At 36.7% G+C, this 22277-nt stretch overlaps 1 protein-coding gene across 4 annotated transcripts in view; it reads left to right on the forward strand.

Annotated features, from left to right (window-relative positions):
• Window positions 1–21686, forward strand: part of VCL (vinculin) — a 64100-nt gene extending 42414 nt beyond the window's left edge. For 2 of the 4 annotated variants that reach the window (XM_080598074.1, XM_080598076.1), the window contains 14 exons: window positions 1091–1238; window positions 2754–2907; window positions 3023–3198; window positions 4404–4594; window positions 6704–6903; window positions 7426–7554; window positions 8607–8756; window positions 9415–9523; window positions 10536–10838; window positions 11433–11557; window positions 11882–12067; window positions 17531–17734; window positions 18357–18461; window positions 19146–21686. In XM_080598074.1, the coding sequence (XP_080454200.1) occupies window positions 1091–1238; window positions 2754–2907; window positions 3023–3198; window positions 4404–4594; window positions 6704–6903; window positions 7426–7554; window positions 8607–8756; window positions 9415–9523; window positions 10536–10838; window positions 11433–11557; window positions 11882–12067; window positions 17531–17734; window positions 18357–18461; window positions 19146–19292 (2327 nt within the window). In that variant the 3' untranslated portion in view covers window positions 19293–21686. Of the gene's footprint in view, window positions 1–1090; window positions 1239–2753; window positions 2908–3022; window positions 3199–4403; window positions 4595–6703; window positions 6904–7425; window positions 7555–8606; window positions 8757–9414; window positions 9524–10535; window positions 10839–11432; window positions 11558–11881; window positions 12068–15120; window positions 15328–16183; window positions 16217–17530; window positions 17735–18356; window positions 18462–19145 lie in introns of those variants that run through there. The other 2 variants (XM_080598077.1, XM_080598075.1) reach the window with 2 other exon arrangements.
• The last annotated feature ends 591 nt before the right edge of the window (window positions 21687–22277 follow it).

Below are 22277 nucleotides of genomic sequence, written 5' to 3' on the forward strand. Positions count from 1 at the left end.
CTAGTAAAAACATAAATACATGAATTACATTGAGCAGTATTTAACTGCAGTAGTTCCTAATACTTAAAGTTCCTCATTCTGTACTTTCAAGTTTGTATAACTTTAGTTTTATCTAATAACAGACTCTCAGTATTTTTCTTTCAGTCTTGACAGAAAATGCTTAGCATGAAAAACTGCAATAAATACTATAACTACAGTCAGCTTTATTTATATAAAGGTTTTTCCTTAGTATGCATCTTTAAAACAAATAAAACCAGGTGGAGGCCAGTTCCATTTGGATTTTGGGAGACCTTATCTCTGAAACACTTTGTCTGAAACTGAAGCCAAAATAATACAGTTGTAAAAGCTGGAAGTGAATTATTCATGTCTGTGGAGCTGCTGCTTATACCTCATTCCCTTTACCACGTTCAATGCCAGAAACCTCAGTTATTTGAAAGTCTTCTGTCATTTATGTTGACAGTTAATGGAATACAACATTAACTGTTCAGTAGCTAAAGACAAATGCAAATATAATTGTAGAACTTGCTGCAAGTCAGACTTATTACCCTGAACTAACCCCGTAATATTTTGGTCTTCTGAGTGGTCCTTATGGCAGGACTTCTGAGCCAATTCCAGTGTAATAATTTAATGGAGGAACCAAAGGTGCCATTATCCATGCTAGAGGATGGAACCATGGCTGAATTGCAAGGACAGGGATGCTATTCTTGCATCTTCTTTTCCCAAAATGAAATCAGATTTAAAACTGTGTTAAGTTAAGGCTACATGAATCTTTCCATCCTGAATCTCTTCAGCCTGAATACATTACAAATTGTATAAATTTTTTCTTACAGAAATCAAGCTATGATAACAGAATGATTAAATTACTTGAAATACATGGCACATGATGCACATTATTAAGATTATGCTGTGTTATTTCAGAAATATCGTCTCATTATTCCAGTTGGCGTATATCTCATAGTTTTTGATAAATATATTTTGATGACTGAGCATAGTGCAATTAGTGTGGTGGGACACCATGAAAGTAGGAGTTTATTCATAGGTAGCAAGGGAAGTGTTGTTTGATGTTTTACTAACTGACTGTACATCTTAGGGGATGCTGGTGAGCAAGCAATAAGACAGATCCTTGATGAAGCTGGAAAAGCAGGAGAATTGTGTGCAGGCAAAGAACGCAGAGAGATTCTGGGAACATGCAAAACTCTGGGCCAGATGACTGATCAACTAGCTGATCTCCGAGCTAGGTAAATCTATTTCTTTTAATGGACAATTTTCTAGTGTTACTAAAACAGTTATTCTGAACTTGGAGTTGCATTGTTTCTTCACACATTGGAGAGGAGGACTGTTCATGCAGTACATTTTTCAGCAGCTCATCAGTGTAGTAAATACTTAAGTCAGAGTGTTATAATGTCAGTTTATTTTTGTTGTGATGCTCACTGCCCCTCCGCCCCCCAAAAAAGAAAAGCAAAACAGAACCCATGCAGAAACTCCAGAAAGCCATTCATAGGGATCCATTAGCTAGACATAATGGTTTCATGGTATAATATCTTCTCCTAGTACTTAATGCATCTTTCAAATTGTCAGAAAAAGCAATAGGGGTTGAGTTTTTCATTCTTTAAGAAAAGAAACAGCCTTTAGGTAAAACAAGTGACTCTTCTGACTTAGAGCTAGTAAAATGCAGGGAGAGGGCAAATGCAAATTATTCTGAATAACTGTTATGAGTTAGCTAAGAACATATTTCCTGCCATTACTTAAAATCCATAGACTGCCAGGCTCTCAAGTGTCGCAATGGTATGTACACAGGCTTGAAATATTTCTATATAACTTATTTCCATATGAAGAGTTGTTAGTTTGATATACAAAGGCTAAAAAGGCCAAAATTCACAAGTACTAGTTATGCTGTCATTAAAATGATATAAATTATGTATATTAGCTATAACAGTGGTAGTGGATGAGCAGCTGGTTTTGGTTTGGCTTCACATGGATTCCCAGCTGCATGACCTGGAGAATGTAAGGGCTTTGTACCAGTTTTTGCACATGTTGGAGAGGAGCATGAAGTTGGGAAGGTCAACACGCTTAAAGTTTTCCAGTAGTCAGGTGTTCTGGAATGAAGCATGAGATTTTTTTTTAAACTACCATATTGAAGTAATTTTTCTATCCAACTTTAAACTTCTTAGCATTTCAGAAAAAACTGTGGTAGTGCTGCAAAGTGTTTTCTACAGTCCTGTTAATTTGTATAGTTCAGAGACTTTTCTCCATTTTAAGAAATCTTACCAATAGCCCATAACCTTTATCTACTCTGTCAACATAATTGAGGCAACTAAAACATCTTCTTTTCACTTATTGGCTTCGCTTCGTAATGTGAGGTATACCCTCCCATAAGGCCCAACTGACTGTTGCAGCAATCTGTGAATGCGTAGATAATAGGTCTTGTCCTGGGTAGTTAAAATGAACTGTGTCCTCGATTAGCCTTACTTTGTGATAGAAGAAAAGTTCTTCTGAGGTTGCTAAATGTAAATTTTTAGGAAGGGAGAAATATGCTCTAAATATACTCTTAGAACATAACAAGAACAGTTAAAAACAGTTAAAGACTCCTCAGTTATTTTTGCTTTCCAAGGAAAAATATACTCTTATTTAATACTGTAGCTCTTGCAATAATTGCTGGGAATGCTCATAAACTGTTTTTGTTGTCTTTTCATTAGAGAAGGGCTTTGTTCAATCCTGAGCTGAATTTGTGATGTTCTTTTCCTCTTGGGCAGAGGACAGGGTGCTACGCCAATGGCTATGCAGAAAGCGCAGCAGGTGTCGCAAGGCCTGGATATGCTCACTGCAAAAGTGGAGAATGCAGCCCGGAAATTGGAGGCCATGACAAACTCTAAGCAGGCTATTGCTAAGAAGATTGATGCTGCTCAGGTACCACCAATAATTTAATAATTGCTTCAGAAAATTGTTATATTACAGTATTGATTCTTCTTGTATCTTTTGATTCTGTTTTATTTTCACTTATACGCAACTTCTTTCTATTAAGAATTGGCTTGCAGATCCTAATGGGGGCAGTGAAGGAGAAGAACATATTCGGGGAATTATGGCTGAAGCAAGGAAAGTTGCAGAACTATGTGAGGAGCCTAAAGAAAGAGATGATATCCTTCGTTCCTTGGGGGAGATCTCTGCTTTGACAGCTAAGCTGTCTGATCTGCGACGACAGTATGTATTTTTTTGTATCACCATAAATTTATCTGAATGTTTCATTTGCAGTTCGAACTGATGAAATTATTAATCTGAATATAGATGATTCATTTGGGGATATATTTTCCTCCAAGAACTGGAAATGGACATGTTATAATTTCTAGCTTTCATCCTGCATATAATAAAAATAGAATACAAAGAATTGTTCAGTTCTTGGAGAAAGAAAAGTTAACTTTTTTTAACATCCTTTAAAAAATTTCATCTATAAGATATAGTATTCTTTTTAATGCTTCACCTTAATGATTTATATCCTAAAGCCTGACTTATGTGATCTTCCTCCAAAAGAAAATGAGAGTGACTACAATTGTGTATCTATAACATGTTTTTTTATAATTTTTTTTTTTGCTGCCTACAGAACACTTGACAGGCAAACTGAAGCCTTTGCAATACTCAAGCACTTCAAAGGAATGAAATAATGTGAAATTTAAGTTTGTTTATAGAGACAAATATCATCACTGTTTTTCGCTCAGCAGTTTACTACATGGCAGAGTGCAATACCTAGCACTTGAATACTGAGTCAAATATTTTAATCTCTAACTGTAAACTCTATAATAAAGATAAATATTATGACTTGGAGAAAATCCTGTTACCTTGTGTTCAGTGCTCAGCTGGAAATTATATTTCTATATCAGTTTTGCAAAGGAGATGCTTGAGAATGCAAGTGAGAAACTGTTACTGTAAAAATTCTGATCTTTAATCTATGGCCAGTTGCAATATGTAGATAAATATTTTTTCTTTGAAGTTTGACACTTCAAGCTTTTCTTGACGCTTCATTGGCAGTCCTAACGTACTGTTTTCTGGTTTATGAATAGCCTTGGGTCTGTTGCTACTTACTTTTGTACTTGCAATCTGATGTTATTGCAGGTGTTCATAAGATGGCCATAGGTATGGGAAATCAAACTGATGAGTGACAATGCCATACCTTCCCCTGCCTCAGTGCTGTGTTGAACATAAGTAATATCTAGGTGCCAAAGCAGCGAAATGAGGTGGGGATTTATGGATGACAGATCTGCATTATTTGTTCTGAGATTCAAGTCTGAAATCTTACTTTATTTAAAAGATGAAGTACCTCTCTTGTCTTCTTTTTCCTACAGAATTCGAGAGTAGCTGTAAAAGATCTGCATATTACTATAACTTTGTTTTTCTATTTTTTAAATCCTCAGTGGGAAAGGTGACTCTCCTGAGGCCCGTGCATTGGCGAAGCAAATAGCTACATCACTTCAGAATTTACAGTCCAAAACAAACAGAGCTGTAGCAAATACTAGGCCAGTCAAAGCAGCTGTCCATTTGGAGGGCAAGATTGAGCAAGCTCAAAGGTGGATAGACAATCCTACAGTTGATGATCGGGGAGTAGGTAAGTGTTTCTGCATACTTCTTACCCCACCCCCCCAGTCACAATTTTACAGTTTAACTTAGTAATTTTTATGACTGAACGTACTGCTACTGAGATGCTGAGGATGTGTGGAATTTCTTCATTGATGATGAGATGTGCAGTTCCTGGCTGGTGGTTTATAGCCAAGTCCTGGCTGCAATATTATTGAATGAGGCTGGCCTGTGATTCTCTTGGTTCTGGAAAGAACAATTTTGGCAACGAATGGGAGAATGTGTACTGTAGAACAGACAAACTTTAGAATGCTCCTTGCTCTTTTAATGTCATGCAAATATAGCATCTCATATCTGAATCTCTATATACTCCAGCAAATTGAGTAATTGAGTCCTTCATAAACCTCATCTAAAAATATCACTTCTTGTATGATTTCTGGGTTATCTGAGGAGACTGCTACTTAATCAAATAGAAAAGTGATCTGAGAATCCAAGCATGCTATCAGCAAGCATAAATTATGGCTCAGGAATTGTGTTACCGAGAGCTTATTGTAAAACATCTCTGAATTTTTTTCTTGTTTTCTTCTAATGCTATCTCAAGTAGGAGGATGAAGTTTCTAAACTGTATTCAACAGTTCTGTAGCATCTGATATGGGTGGAAATGCCTTATAAAATACAGTGTATCTGCAAGACTTTCACATTTAAAGACTTTCACATACCTTTCCTTATGTCTGTCAAGATGATTTCTGTTGTGTGAATAGCGAATGACAGATATGTGAATGAAAAATTTATTGATGTTGATAGCTTGGACACATGTGAAATCAATTTTACATGCAATATTTTAACAAAATAGTGGAGTTCCATGTGTTTGACTCTTTATGATGAGCAGAAAGTATACCAAATGAAAGTATGCCTTCATAATTTTAGTTGATCTATAACATGGTGAAATCTGAGGTGGTTGTCTTGAGGAAGCACAGAAAATAAGCTTAATTTTTATTATTTTTAATGCAAAATAAACAAAGGGAACTTAAACCTGCTCCCCTACCCCCCCAAAATCTGTAAGTACCTAGTTAATCATGAAGCTTGTGTGTACATACTGGAAGTTTTCTGAAGGAACCAAAGTTTCTCAGTGCTGGATGTGTACTACAGAATACAGAGTTTAATCAATTGTAATAGTAATATGTAATGATAAAAATGTGTGAAAGGATGTAACGTCCCAAAACTGTAATGTTTGTAGGTTAATGAAGAAAAATTCTAGTTGTAATATGATGCCATTTTTTTCTTTTCAAGGGATTTAAATCCCTTTCCTCGGATTGAGCCTTGGTAGGGTGCTTATAGGTAGGAAAGGTTATATTCAGAATGTCAATCAGGTATGTGCTCTGTTTGATGTAGACAGCACTTGGATTACTTGTATGGTAGCATTGGCTTAAACTGACTGTTCAGTAGGTCTTTAAAGGACTTAATATATGATGACTTCCTTTAAAAAGACTACTATTGTATTACTTGAAAGAACAGAGGAACACGTTGTTAAAAGAACAGGAAGCTTCTGTGAGTGAGTTAAGGACATTGCCCATATTAAAAATGACTTTTTTAACAGAAAGAACTTCAACATGCTGTGAAGGCTTTTTAGGTTTTTATTATTTTTTTCTAGTCCTGGACACTGAACATGCGTTTACCCATGATTTCTGGAACCCCTGTAGAGGGTATTCTGTACTAAAATTTATGTTTTGTACATGGATTTTTCCCCTCTTCATGCTCAGCTTGTTATGACTTGAAGTGACATGGAGAAGAATTGCAGTACTTGGAGTTTGCAAGCAATTTCTATTACAGTCAAGAGATTAGTTATGTAGGGATATCTGACAGCTATAATGGTTAACTTGAGGCCGCCCTAGTTAAAAAAGGATGCATCTCTAGGCCTGAAGTGCTGTAATAGGCAAAAGAAATTGGTGAGGGGTGAATTCCTGTTTGGGTTTGAAGTGCCATTGCTGAGAAACTGCAGAAGATCCTTCTCACCACCCAGAAATGTGTTCTTAAAAACCCAGATATTCTGGAATGTCATTTAGTTCATGGGATGTTTGAATTACACTTTCAAGTTTTGGTTGTCCTGTATGTTAATGTAACATGACTTCTTCCACTGTAGGCCAGGCAGCAATTCGGGGTCTGGTCGCAGAAGGTCGTCGTTTAGCCAATGTCATGATGGGACCTTATCGTCAAGACCTGCTTGCCAAATGCGACCGTGTAGACCAGCTGGCTGCTCAACTTGCTGACCTTGCAGCAAGAGGGGAGGGAGAGTCTCCTCAGGCTAGGGCAATTGCTGCTCAGCTTCAGGACTCGCTGAAGGTAAAAATCTTTTCTTGGACACATGATAATACATGGAAGGGTTTGCACTGCCTTGATAATGGGCTTCTATGTTGGAGGCACCAATAAACAGAGGAACAAAAAAAAATGCAGCCAAACAAGTGGTGGTTTATCTGGGACACGTAAAGCAAGCTTTCTACAATACATCTTGATACCGTGCTTCAGGGATTAATTCTAAATGAGTAATTTAGAAGTAAAAATAAAGAGAAGTCTTACTTTCAATGAAGATAGCATGTTAGCATTGCAAATGTGAGTGTCAAGGTCTCATGATGCCATTCGTAGCTTCTGATCCTGCTACAATGAGTGGCATGTAAGCTTCTTGCATTTCAAATGATGAAAAAGTGATTTACTAAACATGCTTATGAGATTGTTTTATCTTTATAGCTTCCAACATAACAGGCTTTTTTTCTTTATTCTTTGTCAATAAGAGGTTTTCTGGGATTTAAATCCCTGTGAACTTAACGGTTCTGTATCATGTGTTAATAGTTTGTTTTTTTTTTGAAGGATCTTAAGGCACGGATGCAAGAAGCAATGACCCAGGAAGTTTCTGATGTTTTTAGTGACACTACAACTCCTATTAAGTTGTTAGCAGTAGCAGCTACTGCGCCTTCTGATACTCCCAATAGAGAAGAGGCAAGTATATGAAAGTGTTTTTTCCCCATGTGAAGCTTCAGTTACTGTTTAGTTATTATTTAGTTATTGTTACAAGAATCACTATTTTGAAAAATGAACTGGTATTTTGAATAAGTGTTCTGAACAATGAATCAGTATTTTTTTCACAAGCTTGTAATACATGCTTATTAATTCTGACTGCAAGATGATTGCCATGAAAATCTTTCTGGTCTCTTGGGGACTAAGGATTGTGCTATATATCCCTGGAAACTGTATCATCCCTGACTTCAGTAAATGCTGAAGACTGTTCCCTGTGATGTTCATACCATGTTATCTTCAGCATGCTGATAATTCTAGTGCCAAATCACTGACAGCAGTTAGTGGATTGCATATCTTGACATTGTATAAGATGATTAAAGTTGTCTAATTCATGTCAAGATTAATCAGCATACTTAACCTGTTCTCTTGCTGTATAATGCTTCCCATAATTCAATGCTTCTGGCCTTGAAGTATCAAACTCTCTGCTTGCAAGCTTTGTATGGCTGGTTGATTTGAACATGATCAAAATAATTACCAAGGCCTTGGGAAATTTAACTTTACAACAGGATAGATTTTATCTATGTATTCTGTCCTTGTGTAAATAAGAATGGTGGAAGAATGCATATATTCTTTTTCCAATGTGAAGCTTCAATTTTTAGAGTAAACCCCATATTTTTATTCCAAATGCAGTCACTTCTGGATTCTGGTTTTGAGGATTTATCTCTGTAAGCTAGAACGGTTTCAACTCAGTTGTTAGAACAGTGGTTGGGAATTAATGTACTTTATATCTCAAAGCTATGAAGTGTGATAGTATCTATTGTAGACCAAATGAGTTAGTAGAGAAGAAAGTCCACTAATGTAAAAAGGAAAAAATGAAACTGTTTCAGACCCTTTGTGTCTTGTTGCATCATGTCAGGAGACGTGTTAAGTTCAGATGTTATGAAGGTGTCTCTGGTATGTGACACCTGAAGGAATTTTTTGTTCTGTTTGTGAAGTAAGGCTTTTTAAATATATTTTTCTCTTCTGACAAGTAGGTGTTTGATGAAAGAGCAGCAAACTTCGAAAACCATGCTGCTAGACTGGGAGCAACGGCAGAAAAAGCAGCTGCAGTTGGAACTGCTAATAAAACCACTGTGGAAGGCATTCAGGCAACAGTGAAATCAGCAAGGGAACTTACCCCACAGGTTTGCTTTCTTAGTCTCAAAATGCTGTTATGAGGGTTGGGAGGGACTTCTGTGGAATTTTCCATTTGTTTCTGCTTATCGGAGTAAGATGTTAATAGCAGCAAGGAACATAGCACTGACATTGTGAGAAGAGAAATGGCAAATATTCATGTATATCCTAACGGGTAGGACAAGGTAATTAAATGATGTGTCTTACTCTTCAGCTTTTGGACAGAAGCACCAGTAACTTATCCTTGAAACGGTTACTTGGAGGCTTAATAGAGTAGAGAAAATGCTTCTTTAATGACTTTTTTCCAAATTAAACTTCTATCTAGAACTAGTGAGACTGTCAAAAGTATTGTACATTAGTGCTTTTTTTATCATTAGTAAATGATAAAACACTCGTTGATGCAAAAGCAAGTAAATGAAGTTAGAGAGAATAAATATTAGTACCAACAAATACTAGAAGCATTGTAAATCTTGAAACAGAACTAGAAATTGAACAGAAATTGAACTAGAATTAATGGAGTATTAAAAGTGAGGAGCTTCACATTTATCATGGAGAAACAAATGCATTTTCAGGAATACGTACAATGTATTTATATATTGTTATTTAATAATTAAAAATGTAATGATTAAAAATTATTGTTACTTAATTAAAAACATTTTCCATTGGTAGGTAGTATCAGCTGCTCGAATTCTATTGAGAAATCCTGGAAATCAAGCTGCTTATGAACATTTTGAGACAATGAAAAACCAATGGATTGATAATGTAGAAAAAATGACAGGTAAAGTAAGATTTTTTGTTGAAGGTTATATTTGTGCTTACTTACCCAGTATGGATTTTTTTATCCATTCTATTTGGATTGAAGAGACATGTACAGAAGTAATAACTGAATAAAAAAATATTGTTTAAGAGAAGTGGGAGTGTGCTCTGTGACTCCAGAAACGTGTTTATGTTAGCATAAATAAAATAACTTGCTTCATAGGAGTTGGTTTTGACTGGTGGGGGAAGCAAACTGGGCTTCGATTCTTTCATGGGAATAGCAATATACCTTTAGTTTTGTACTTGTTGTGTTAGTAATATATCACTGTAGCAGCTTGAGGCTTTTATTTTTACATAATCTTGGCATGTTGAATGAGGACAGATAGTTAAACGGGGGAAAGAAAACGTTCAAAATGATGTAAGAGCTTCATGAAAGGAGCGCATAAAACAAAACTACGGATCTACTGACTCTCCCTGAAACACTTTAATGTTTCAGTCCTGAAGAAATGTTTCAGTCCGTATTGGACTGCTAACAAAATACTTTCTCCTGGCTGTATGCTGAGTCCCTCACCATCTCCGTAATTAACTTGTAGGAATTTTAAATCTTACTGCTTTATCACTATACATCACCCTTAATTTAAAGCACAACCAAGAGGAATCTTTCATTTTGCATGAATGGGAGGGGTACAAAATTGCTGAATATAGATAAAGAAATTTGCAAGGAATGAAATTGTGCTGTATATACTGTGTAAGTAAGTCAATTTTTCATTCAAGCAACATTCCACATTAGATGAGTAAGAATTTGGGATGTTGTTATTGGGAGCAAGCCTGACAATAGTTACTGTGATAGAGGTACCACACAGAAGTAAAATGTCAGTAATACATTTGGTCTGATTTTCATGCCTTCTTTCACTCCTCCCTACTCCTCAAGTTTGGAAATAGTTGCTTTTCTGGTTGGAAACAGTCTCAGGAATATGTAATAGCCATTTCCAGAGTTGAAATTAGAATATTAATGTGTTCAACTTTTATCCTAGGGTTGGTGGATGAAGCCATTGATACCAAGTCTCTGTTGGATGCATCAGAAGAGGCTATTAAGAAAGATCTTGATAAGTGTAAAGTTGCAATGGCCAATATCCAACCACAGATGCTGGTAGCTGGCGCCACCAGCATTGCTAGACGAGCAAACCGCATCCTATTGGTGGCAAAACGGGAGGTTGAAAATTCAGAAGACCCTAAATTCCGGGAGGCTGTTAAAGCAGCCTCTGATGAACTAAGCAAAACTATATCACCGATGGTAATGGATGCTAAAGCTGTGGCAGGAAACATCTCTGATCCTGGTAAGGATTCGGTCAGCTGATTTGAAATGTATCTTTCATTGGTGGAATGCCGTGTGAAGTAGCGCTCATTTTCTCTTGTACAGCTATGTATCCCCATTTATGGAAATTTTGTGTATGCTTAAATCCCATAATGGTAAGATCAAGGTCACACCATTAACTGCTGGGTCCTGCTCTTTGGAAATGCAATCAAAAACCTATGGCGCATGTTCACGGAAAAGGATTCACCATTCTAGTTCATTGCATGATGTCATAATCTTTATCAGAAACAAGTATTTGTTACTTTTATCAGTAGTAGTACCTCTATAAGGCAAGTAGTACATAACGTCTTTTGTTCTAAAAGTTATTTTGGGAATTACTTTGGCTATTGATAGTGACCATTATTCAGCCTAGATATTATTTTATGCACGTTGTGTATGATACTAATATTTCAAACATGGAAATCAAGTATAAACATTGTGGTAGTTTTTGAAAATTATTTTATAGAAATATGTGCACTCTGTGTACCTTATCAAAATATTTTTTGTGTTTTTTGATAGTATTGCAATTCTAAATATTACAGAATGCTATTAATCTGGGAATGGGATTTTTGTTCAGGTTTGCAGAAGAGTTTCTTGGATTCTGGATACAGAATTCTGGGAGCTGTGGCCAAAGTCAGAGAAGCTTTTCAGCCTCAGGAACCAGATTTTCCCCCTCCTCCTCCTGACCTTGAGCAGCTTCATGTAAGTGCAGTATATTTTGTAATACAATACTCAGTTGTCACTGATGAAGTGTGGACTGCACACTGAAATTTTTTGACTAAATTTTTATTCCTTAGACATAAAATGCATTGTCTAGCCAGCCATGTATACAAGTAGTCTGAAGTCTTGAATAATAATCCAGCTTTCAAAAGAAGAGAATAAAACATGGTATTTCCTTAAACAGGGAGCACTTGAAAAGCTGGAAGAAGGCATGAGCTCATGCGATCATGTCTTGCCATGATACTGTTGTGATACTCGATCTTTGTACTATTTCATTGCACTGAATAGGGTTTTTACCTTTCTTAGCTGACTGATGAGCTTGCTCCTCCAAAACCACCACTTCCAGAAGGTGAGGTTCCCCCACCCAGACCACCACCACCTGAAGAAAAGGATGAAGAGTTCCCAGAGCAGAAAGCAGGAGAAGCTATTAATCAGCCCATGATGATGGCTGCTAGGCAGTTGCATGATGAAGCACGAAAATGGTCTAGCAAGGTAAAAGTTGTTACATATGTGTCCTGTGCTAATAAGAACATTTCTTTAGGATCAGTGTGTTAGTTTGGTCCAATATCAGATGCCTCAATGCAGAGAATAGTCTTATATAGACCAAATGGTAAAAACGCTGCAGTAAGAGGAATCAGAAACCCTTTCATCTTCAGAGTGAGCTAGGTACAACTGTTCTAGTACTCAGAAGTGCTAGAATGCTTTATCATGGTACCTCTATGAACACAAATGTGCTAAGCTCTTTGTGATTCTTGATGCTAGTATTGCCTAGAGAGGCACTATTACTTGTGCCTTTCTAGGTTAGCAAATTGATTGCTTTATTTAACTGACTTTGGAAAGTCTGCATGAATGTTGCAGACACTGGCTGCGAGAATCATGAGCTGGTTTTTGTTCTGGAAGGAGCTGCAAGTTACTTTGCAATTTATCTGGTGCTGTTCTGATCAGAAATGTGAGTGTATATAGGTAACCTGATCTGCTTCCTTTTTTGTAGAGTCGCTCTCTATCAAGGCCAAAATCCTTCGTGTTTTTTTTTTTTTTTTTTTTTTTTTACTATTTCAGTGCCATGACAAACCAGTCTGAAGTCTGTATTAGTCCTATAAATACAAATGCAACTTCTTTGCTTCTTTTTTCACCTTTTTAAAATTTAAAGCTATACTTTTTCTCTGGTAGCAACTTGTTAAGAACTTCTGAGTTTCAGCCTTCTGCAGATATTAATTGAAGGCCAGAATTTGGCTTTTAAGATCTTCACTTTTTTCTTCCACCCCAATACATGGTAACGAGAAGATAAACTTCAATAGCTTACTGAATCAGCTTCAACAACTTGATGTGCATAAGGAACATCTGTTTTGGAAGTACAAATGAAATACAAAAGAAATACTGCAAATCTGTTTGTGTTCCTTCCTTAAAATGAAATGCTTTTATTTTCCACATACTCCTGGATATACTGCATGCGTTTTTATTTTATTTAATGTATAAGACTGGAACGTATCTTCTCAGAAGGTAATCTTGATGCTGAAAATCTTAATTTCAGCTTCCTAAGTGTTTTGAAGTGTTTGAATCCCCAAATGAGTAACCTAACAATACACAGTAGGTTTAAAAAAAAAAGTTTACTATACATGTACTAAATTACATGTATAGACACACTAGAGTATAATTAAAGTAATGTATCTATTAAAATATTTATGTATCAAAACAAGGTAGCAGACCTTAAAACTTCCTCCTAATTATGAAGGAGCTCCATGCTTAGTGTTTTTTGTTTATGAAACACTAATAAGTTGAGACCGACAAACCAGTAAGTTAGTGTAGCATTTGTGCTTTAAATTCTTGTTAGCAGTTCCATTTTACCAATAAAGGTACAGTTGCTTTGACAATATATTTTGGGGAAGAAGGTGGTGGTCAGGACACCATTTGTCAAGAACAATTTTGTACACGCAGTTCAAGTTTTAAAATATTTTTGCAGACAGTCATAAAGGGCAGAACAATAGAATTTAAAAACAATTTTTGTAGTTGAAGCCAATCCCTTATTGGGTGGAAGAGGAATTGATGGATGCTGTTACTGAGGAATATGGGTTAGATCTGGAAAGACAGAAACACAAGGTCATGCTTATACTAAATGGCAACAGGCTGTGTAAACTGCCTTCTGCTTTTTTGGCCGTTTATATTAGCCCACTGATATTTTACTATGTATTACGCTTATAGGAGGGCAAGTAACTAATCTTTAAAAGCATTTGATAACATTCTCCATTCCTGTAAGATTTAAAGTTCATTGCTTTTTTTCTTTAACAAAAACTCCTTTTCACTGGGTAGATTTTGGGTTTCCGTGTATTCGTTTTCTCACAGAGCACAAGACAAACACCTGTTGCTTTAGATTTCCTTGCCTTTCCCCCTCATCTGAATAAAGGAGAGATGAAGTTTTATTTGTTTAGTTAGGCTCCTGTGTCAAAACTAGCATCAAAATGAGGGACACTGGAAACTTCTCACTGAATTAATACTTAGATTTAAGTCTTCAAAGATGGGTTGATTTGTCAATATGTAAATGCTAGAACTTGTTCTTCCAAAAACTTCTGCATGTTTTCACTGATGTAGATGTTTTTCTTTAAAAGATCAGATCTTAAGCAAAATTCAGTTGCAAATGCATAGTTTTTGTTAAGGGTTGTTTGACATGTAGCATTCATCAAAGAAATGCAGTTAGTAAATTTGTGTGATACCTTTTTTATTGAAATGCTGTTATATTATAAATGACTGTACTGTTATATGACTTTTGCCTCACCCTTGTGAACTCCTTTTATTTGCTTGAATCTTTTTTTAAAAGGTAACGGATACAACATATTGTGGCAAAACAGTATAATATGTTTCATAATCCTCTTACTTTACTAATTCTGTTTCAGTCTTTTTAAAGAACTGTAATATTCATGTCATTCATAACATTCAGAATCACCTCCTTTTTTCATAACCTGGTTTTGTTCTTTTTCACATTACCTGCAGTACTTCAATACCCATTTCTACAATGTCTCCCCCCCCCCCCCCTTTTTTTCTTGACAGAAACAGTATCAGTGGTTTTTCTGTGGTCCTGCTGCTATCTCTTCTTACATATATGTGAAAAGGCTTTCATACATGCTTTGTGTCTGCACAAATACCACAGTCATCAGCTGCTGTGCCTGCTTCAAGCCAGTGAAAATGGCTTTCATTAAAACAGAAAATCCATTCATTTCTCCATTGTCTTGCCAGAAAAATGTTGTTCTGAAAATCAGCCTCTGCGTGTAGAAGCTGTATGCTGAGTTGAAAAATGTAGCTGCATCTTTGACTTGTAACTTCTTGATTTCTTTGGTAACTTTGGTTCACAGGTGAAATGTTTCTTTCCTTCTGCTAATCTTGTATTCCTTCCCCTCCTCCCTCTTACCTGATCCTAGAGCTGTCCTGTCAGATCTTGAGAGACTAAGAGGATGTTTTGGTCACTAAAACAGCTCAGTTCATGCTCTTCTACCAAATTCTGCTTCTTGTACTAACTGTCCCCTGTTTCTCCACCCTTGCTGCCACCTGCAAAGCCTGTGACTGTGGTTAATGAAGCGGCTGAGGCTGGTGTAGATATAGATGAGGAGGATGATGCAGATGTTGAATTCACTCTCCCCTCTGACATTGAAGATGATTACGAGCCTGAGCTGCTGTTAATGCCAACCAATCAGCCTGTTAACCAGCCCATTCTGGCTGCTGCTCAGTCTCTACATCGGGAAGCAACCAAGTGGTCTAGTAAGGTACTCCTGAGTCTCCCCCGGGGACTGATCTGTGTGCATCCAGCCATTTGGAACGCTGACACATTTGCATCACTCTTGATCCCTGCTGGGTCCCATCATTCTGAATGAATAAGCGTGCCTGCACTTCATCTTAAGGACTGAGAGTGGCTTCACAAGTTTGCTAGATCTGTCTGTCAGTGCCAGACTGAAGCTTGATTTGGGTCACTTATTAATATTCAAAGGCTTCCTCTCTCTGCATCTGCCTGTTCTCTTTGTTATGGCAGTTTTCAATTTGTAAATAGCGGTTGTCTTCCCTCCCCCCTTTTCTTTTTTCATTAATTTGTGCTACCTGGGAAGCCATGGTTAATGGTTTCTTAATGACTTCCAGATACAACAGAGTATACAGTATTCAAGAAGTCATTTAACATGTCTATTATGCTTTGCCTACATTGATGCCATCAATTAAAATACCTTGGAACAAGGAATGGCTTTGTATGGCAGTGTTTATTGAAGAGGACTGACTGACTGTCTGCTGGCTTGCACTTGGCTGTATTGCAAATGCTGGTTTTGAGAGAATTCTTTTATGGAGAAGCTGCACTGTATGCTGTTATCTGCTGAATTGGGATAGTGTTTGTATAAAAACAGTGGAAATCTAACATGGGGTTCAGATGTTCACAAGTAGCCTGTCTCTTCTGTCTAAGCACAAATGTTTGCAAGACTTGTCACTTTTTATAGCATGCTGCAAAAAGTAAGGTTGGTGTCATATAACAAAAAAAGGTTAGGGATGTGTGTGTATTTATACATATATGTATGTATGTAGAGATATACTAAACTATTTTTAATAAAAAGGGCTTTAAAATGTTCTTGTCGTTTTCAGATTCTGATGCTTGGATAACTTGTTTGAGGGCTTCGTAAATGACACTGGTCCTAATTTCTTGATCATCCTGCGTGAAAACATGGAAAGGCTTTGTGTTATGTCACTTGCATCCTAACTGGTTATACTAGCAAACAGTTTAGATATTAGGTCATGGTAACGAATAGTTCAGCTTTTTGTGTCGCCTGTATCTGTGCAACATTTAATTACATGTTTGGGATATCTTCATGGCCAGTAGTGCGTCATGGAAGTATGTGCAAAGGGACAGAACACATTTGGTCAGTTGGGTTCTCACTGTGTACTTCTTGCTCTGGACTTCATTGGTCATTAATTGTGGAATTATACTGAAGAACGAGTGTGCTAATAAATAAACTCACCATGCTAATATTTCATCCACACAATAGGAATGCTTCATGACACTAAATATTTCACATTTTTCTAACAACTTCTTATGAAGGTCAATCTAAATATACTAACATACTATTAACAATTGATCATCTTGGTTTGCTTTTTTCTTGCATTAGGTTTCTCTCTGGAACAGTGTATGAGAAATGTTTTTGCTTTGGTCATATTAATTCACATATTGCAAATATTTCTCAAGTACTTATGTGATGGAATTTGATGTATTTAATGAAAGAAATTTGAATTTTAATGATATTTCTAGTTTATCTTTTCAACTTCAAATTCTTCTCTCCTCCTAGAGTCTTTATTTTCAATGGAAAGAATTTGTCAAAAAGGAAGAACTTTTTTCAAGAAAAAACTTCACTCTCCCCTCCCCCCAATAAAAAACAACCGAAACCAACAACATTGCATCTCATTTCCACATTACCTGTGACAAACGTTTGTATGTTACAGATTATCTTCCATTTATCCTTCAGCAACGTAGCAAGGTAGCAGCACAGCATATTCTTTGACACTTCAGTTTCAGATGCCACTGAAAACCTTATGCTCAACTGTTATGACTACGCTATTTAACAGAATTAGTGCTATTTGGTTTAACAAGCTATTTAGCACACTTAAAAACCAAACAAACATGCTTCATCTTTAAACATCACCAGCAAAGCAGTAACTCCTATTCCATGGACAAACTAACATTTTTCTTTACCACTTCTTTTTTCCAGTTTTGAAGCAAGCTTTTTTCCTGAGTGTTAGGAAGAAAAGCATGTAATGAACATATAGTTAGTGCAGATCTTCCCTGTTCCTCGAAGAAACCTCTTCTGTGTTCACAAATGGTTCTTCCATCCTTGACTTGTTGAAAGGGTTGCTGCCAAAATGTATACTGCTGTTCAGATGTGACTTCTGGGAAGCTTCCTTGCAGGCACAAACACTCACTGATGTTGTTCTCTTCAGGGTAATGACATCATTGCTGCTGCTAAACGAATGGCGCTGCTAATGGCAGAGATGTCACGCCTGGTGAGAGGAGGCAGTGGAAACAAGCGTGCCCTTATTCAGTGTGCGAAGGATATTGCTAAGGCCTCAGATGAAGTCACTCGACTGGCCAAAGAGGTGGCCAAGCAATGCACTGACAAACGCATTAGAACAAACCTCTTGCAGGTAATGAGCTAACATGTAAATGCCTTAAGAATACTTTGTTCTTCTCTTAGTATGAGTGAGTGCAGGAGCTGTTGAAGTAAAGCACATGCATCTCCCCTTGGTTTGTAAAGTTTTGTCAAGTTCCAAGTCTGTTTTTAGATCCCATGGTAGTACATGTTCTGTCAAGTCAGGATTTGTTTACACGTGTAGAAGATGCCAGTGCCTAAGAGGTCATGAGAAATACTGTGCTACGAGCACCAGTCTGTCTTATGTCTACATTGCTTTGTATTTCATCTACTCATTCCTCTTATATCAAAGAATAGTAGCAGAAGTGTAACACTTGGTAGGTTTTTTTTTTCTCATCCAAATACACATCTTTCCACACTGAAGTCTGGGTGAAACCCTGGAGGAATATCTGGAGGAAGGGAGAACGTATGTTCCATCCCCAAAATTCTCAAAGCACCTAAAATAAGATGTTCTGTTGTTCTACCGATTTTTGTCAGAAAGTCTTGAAGGTTACAAGGTCTCCTTTGTGCTTATTCTTTTTTCTAACAGTAAAACAAAACCAAAGAATTAATCTGAAAAAAAGAAAGTGTATCAGTTCAATTCATAATGTGAAGCATTTTTTATCCTCATTCTTTAGGTCTGTGAGCGAATCCCAACCATCAGCACACAACTCAAAATTCTTTCCACTGTCAAAGCTACCATGCTGGGCAGGACTAATATCAGTGATGAAGAATCAGAACAAGTAAGAGGTGTAAAAATTGGTGGTAGGGTGGAACTGTTGGTCAGTTTTATGGGTAAAAAGATATGACGTAATACTGGATGTGTTCAGGGAACTCAAAGATTGTAAGCTTACCTTAGCTGTTTAGTAAGGATAACTTAACACCTTAGTTGCTGTTTCAAAAGCTACAGTTTAATAGAATGACATCAGTCCTTGCCAAGCCAAAAAGTTATTCTGGTTCAAATTTTTATATGAACAACTTATTTATCTCCTTTAATTTAATAGTCAGAAGTGAGCTAGCAAAAGAACTTCTAAAAATACAACAGACTTAATGCCGAAGGAGTAGTAGCACCCTCTGGTGGATTGCAGTGAAAATAGTTGTTCTCCAACATTATCTTGAGTATTTTACTTACATCTTGAGTTCTGCTGACTTCCAAATGCATGTTTTCAGTTGAAATCCTGCAGTCTTTTGGCTTCTGAGATATTATTCAGCTCTGAAGCATTGAGCTTTTAATCAGACTTTCAATAACTGTACTGTGAGAAACAGGAAAGTGCTGCTGTGAGAGAACATAAACTTCACTGGTTTTTATTTACTTTTCAGAGACAGACTGACTTAAAAATGCTTGTATTGGGAGAGTTGTCAGGCACGGTTCTGAATGTGGTATTTCCATGTACATTAGAAGTTTTTTTTCTTTTTTTTTTTGACAGGCAACTGAGATGTTGGTTCATAATGCCCAGAACCTCATGCAGTCTGTAAAGGAAACTGTGAGAGAAGCTGAAGCAGCATCCATTAAGATAAGAACAGATGCTGGATTCACTCTTCGCTGGGTCAGAAAGACTCCATGGTATCAGTAGACACTAGCCACATAAGTATTGTCTTCTGTAACATAAAACGCCTTTTTTTGGAAATGGAAGATTTATTAACAGCAAAAGGTGCTGTATACATGAGCTTAAAATTAGCTTATGCTAATGCCCCATTCTAAGGGTATGAATTGTAAGAGAATGCATTTCAAATATCTTCAGAACACATTTGATATCAAACACCTCAAAGTCGTTTCTGATAGTAGACAGTTCTTATCTTTTTTTTGCTTTTGAAGATTCTCTTGAAATCTGTAATCCCAGAAGCACATTTCATATATGCACTGCATATTCCAGTAGTTTCCATGTGATGGTATAATACATGCACCTCACTTTAAGCTTGTGTTGGGAGTCTGGGACACTAACAGTGTTATTGGGCAGTGATTTAGGGACAAACAAGGATATATAAAAATTCACCTCTTCAACAGGATTTTAGCTGATTGTTCTTAAACCATTCAGAAGTGGTAGAAGGTTGGGATTTTTTAAAAAGAAAAAAGGGGTGGGAAGGGGAAAGCTATTCTAAAATGAGGATTAAAATCCCCCTGCTGAAATTATTTAAATTTTTATTTTCCTGTTGATTTTTGCTTGGCATCACTACTTCAGTAAAAACTGGAGCTGTCTGTCACCCTCCTGTCACCCTGTAGGTATGCATTTCAGAACTTGTGCTGTACTGAAATGCTTCTAGGTGGATGTTGGTAGCACACGGTTGTCAGCCTGAGCCTTACTGCTGGAGTCCTTAATTCATGCAGCTCTCCTTATTGCTCAATTTAGTGATGTATTGGGCTGAAAAAATATGGTTCTCTTAAGGTAGCTACATGTCCAGGTCCAGAAAATGTCGCACGCCAGCTCTTTCTTTTCAAAAACCAAATGTGCACAAGCACGTGCAATTATTATTATTTTCCATCTAATGTTATTGCGCCCACTCAAGATGGAAATTAAAAGATTAAGAATATTAAATTCAAAAGACCTTTTGCCAACTGCATGTTTTCAGCAATGCAATAGTAGTGTGTAAGCTTTTGGAAACCCAAGCACCGCAGGGATGTGAAACTCCTTAGGTAGTGAGATGGCTTCCAGCAAAGAGTGGTTCCTAATGCTAAAAAAAATCAGTAAAAATATCTGAGTAAAACATATTTGGAGTTTGGAAATTCAAAAGTTTTTGAAGTCTTAGTAAACTGAACATGTTACTTTATATTTTAAAAAACAAAACACACTGTTGATAAAATAGGCTTCAAAAGTTTTTATCCTTCCATTATTTAACATGTCTTCCTATATATAGTTATGTTTATTTGCTCCATTGTCTCTTTTGGCATTTGACAGATGGGGGGAATTACAGTTTTAGAATGGATCTCCATACATTTGCAAGGGGCATTTGCAAACTTGTGCCCAAATCAGCTTGGACCTCATGATGTCCTCTTAATTTTCATTTGCTGAAAAGTTGTTGCATGACCTTTAATATAGTGCCCTTGTTAGACTGATTTTTTTTCCACAGCTTAAAGGAAGAGAGAGAGAACAGTCAGCTATTCTTTGCCTGTCTGTGACACTCAGACTTCCTCCCCTTGCCCCTTCATTGCACTGTTATCTAAAAAGGGAAGTTAAAGTGATTATAATACATCTGCCTCAAACTAATTGACCTTAGCAAGAAAAAGCATGTCTTCATCTTCAACTCACTCCTGGTGTCTGGGTATTATGAAACACATGGTACTTAGGATCTTTCCTTAGTATTCTCTTCCTGTGATTACCTGGAACAGGAGGGGTAAGGAAGGAGTGCCAGAGCCTTAACCTGAATGTCTTGCATTTGGTTGGTTTATACCAGATCTCTAACGTAATTGTAATGTAGTAATTTCTATTTAATAGTAAATAACACTGAATAGGTAGGGGTTATTTTTAAGGGATTTTCTAAATAGTCTTCCTGCATTTCAATACTCCTCACACTCCCACCCCTCTCAGCCCCCCCAAACCCTATTTCAAGCTTCTGTTTTTTTTTTAGTATCACTGTTTAGTTGCTTGACTGATATTAATGCAATATTACTAATGCCTTTAATACATAATTGTTTATGCCAAAGATCACTTTTTGTTTATTGAGTAATGTTTGCAGGAAAGTTATAAATCATGGTTGCCTTTGATATTCTTCCAGAATGTTTGCTGTAAGTTCTTAAATTGTTTTGTAGAAGCTGAGATACTCATTCACCTTATGCAGTTATTGCTTTTTTGAACACTATTGGTCTTCAGACCTGAAATGCAGCAGAAATTTGAAAAAAGACCGTGAATGTCATTTAGAAATGTTTTACCACTATAAAACTTTGTTTATAAACCAAAATGTGTTGTATAGTCTAATGTTTTCAACCTTTTTCTTTGGTTCTGTTAAAACAATAAAAATGCATTTGTACAAAATGTCAGCTTGTCAGTATTAACTGAACAGTGATAATACTGTAACAGCAAAAAGGGCAAACAGCTCTTGAAGGGCAGAAATGCTAAAGCAAAACAATGTTTTTGAACAGAAAATGTACAGTTACTGAAACAGAAAAGAGCAGTTTTAAAAAAGGATTAAAAGCAGTTGTTACTGTCTTCACTGTCAGTAAAACTAGCAATCAAAAGAACCAATGGGAGAAAATGGGAGTTGTTCCAGAGGCCTGATGGGTCATCTATTCTAGAATCACCAACCAAGGTTCTGAAAACTTGAAATGGGATTTGCCTGACCCTGTCAGTAAAGGAAGAAGTGTGGTTCGGGCTAACACTTCATCGAATCTGAATTTTACTTGGCAAACATGAATGCAAAGGCAATTGCATGGAATTACTGCCCTGTTTCTGTCACAGAACCTCTTGCCACCATTTATATAAAGCTTCTGTTTTAAAAAAAATTCTGCCAGCATTCACACATTAACACTGTAACCTCACAGAACCAACATTTCTTGGTGATGTGGGACTGAACGTAGTCCAACAGTGGCAGAAGGCACCTAGGATTTAGTAATACTAGATAAATTA

Source organism: Anser brachyrhynchus (genome assembly GCF_964034855.1).
Source record: "Anser brachyrhynchus genome assembly, chromosome: 6".
NCBI classification, from domain to species: Eukaryota; Metazoa; Chordata; class Aves; order Anseriformes; family Anatidae; genus Anser; species Anser brachyrhynchus.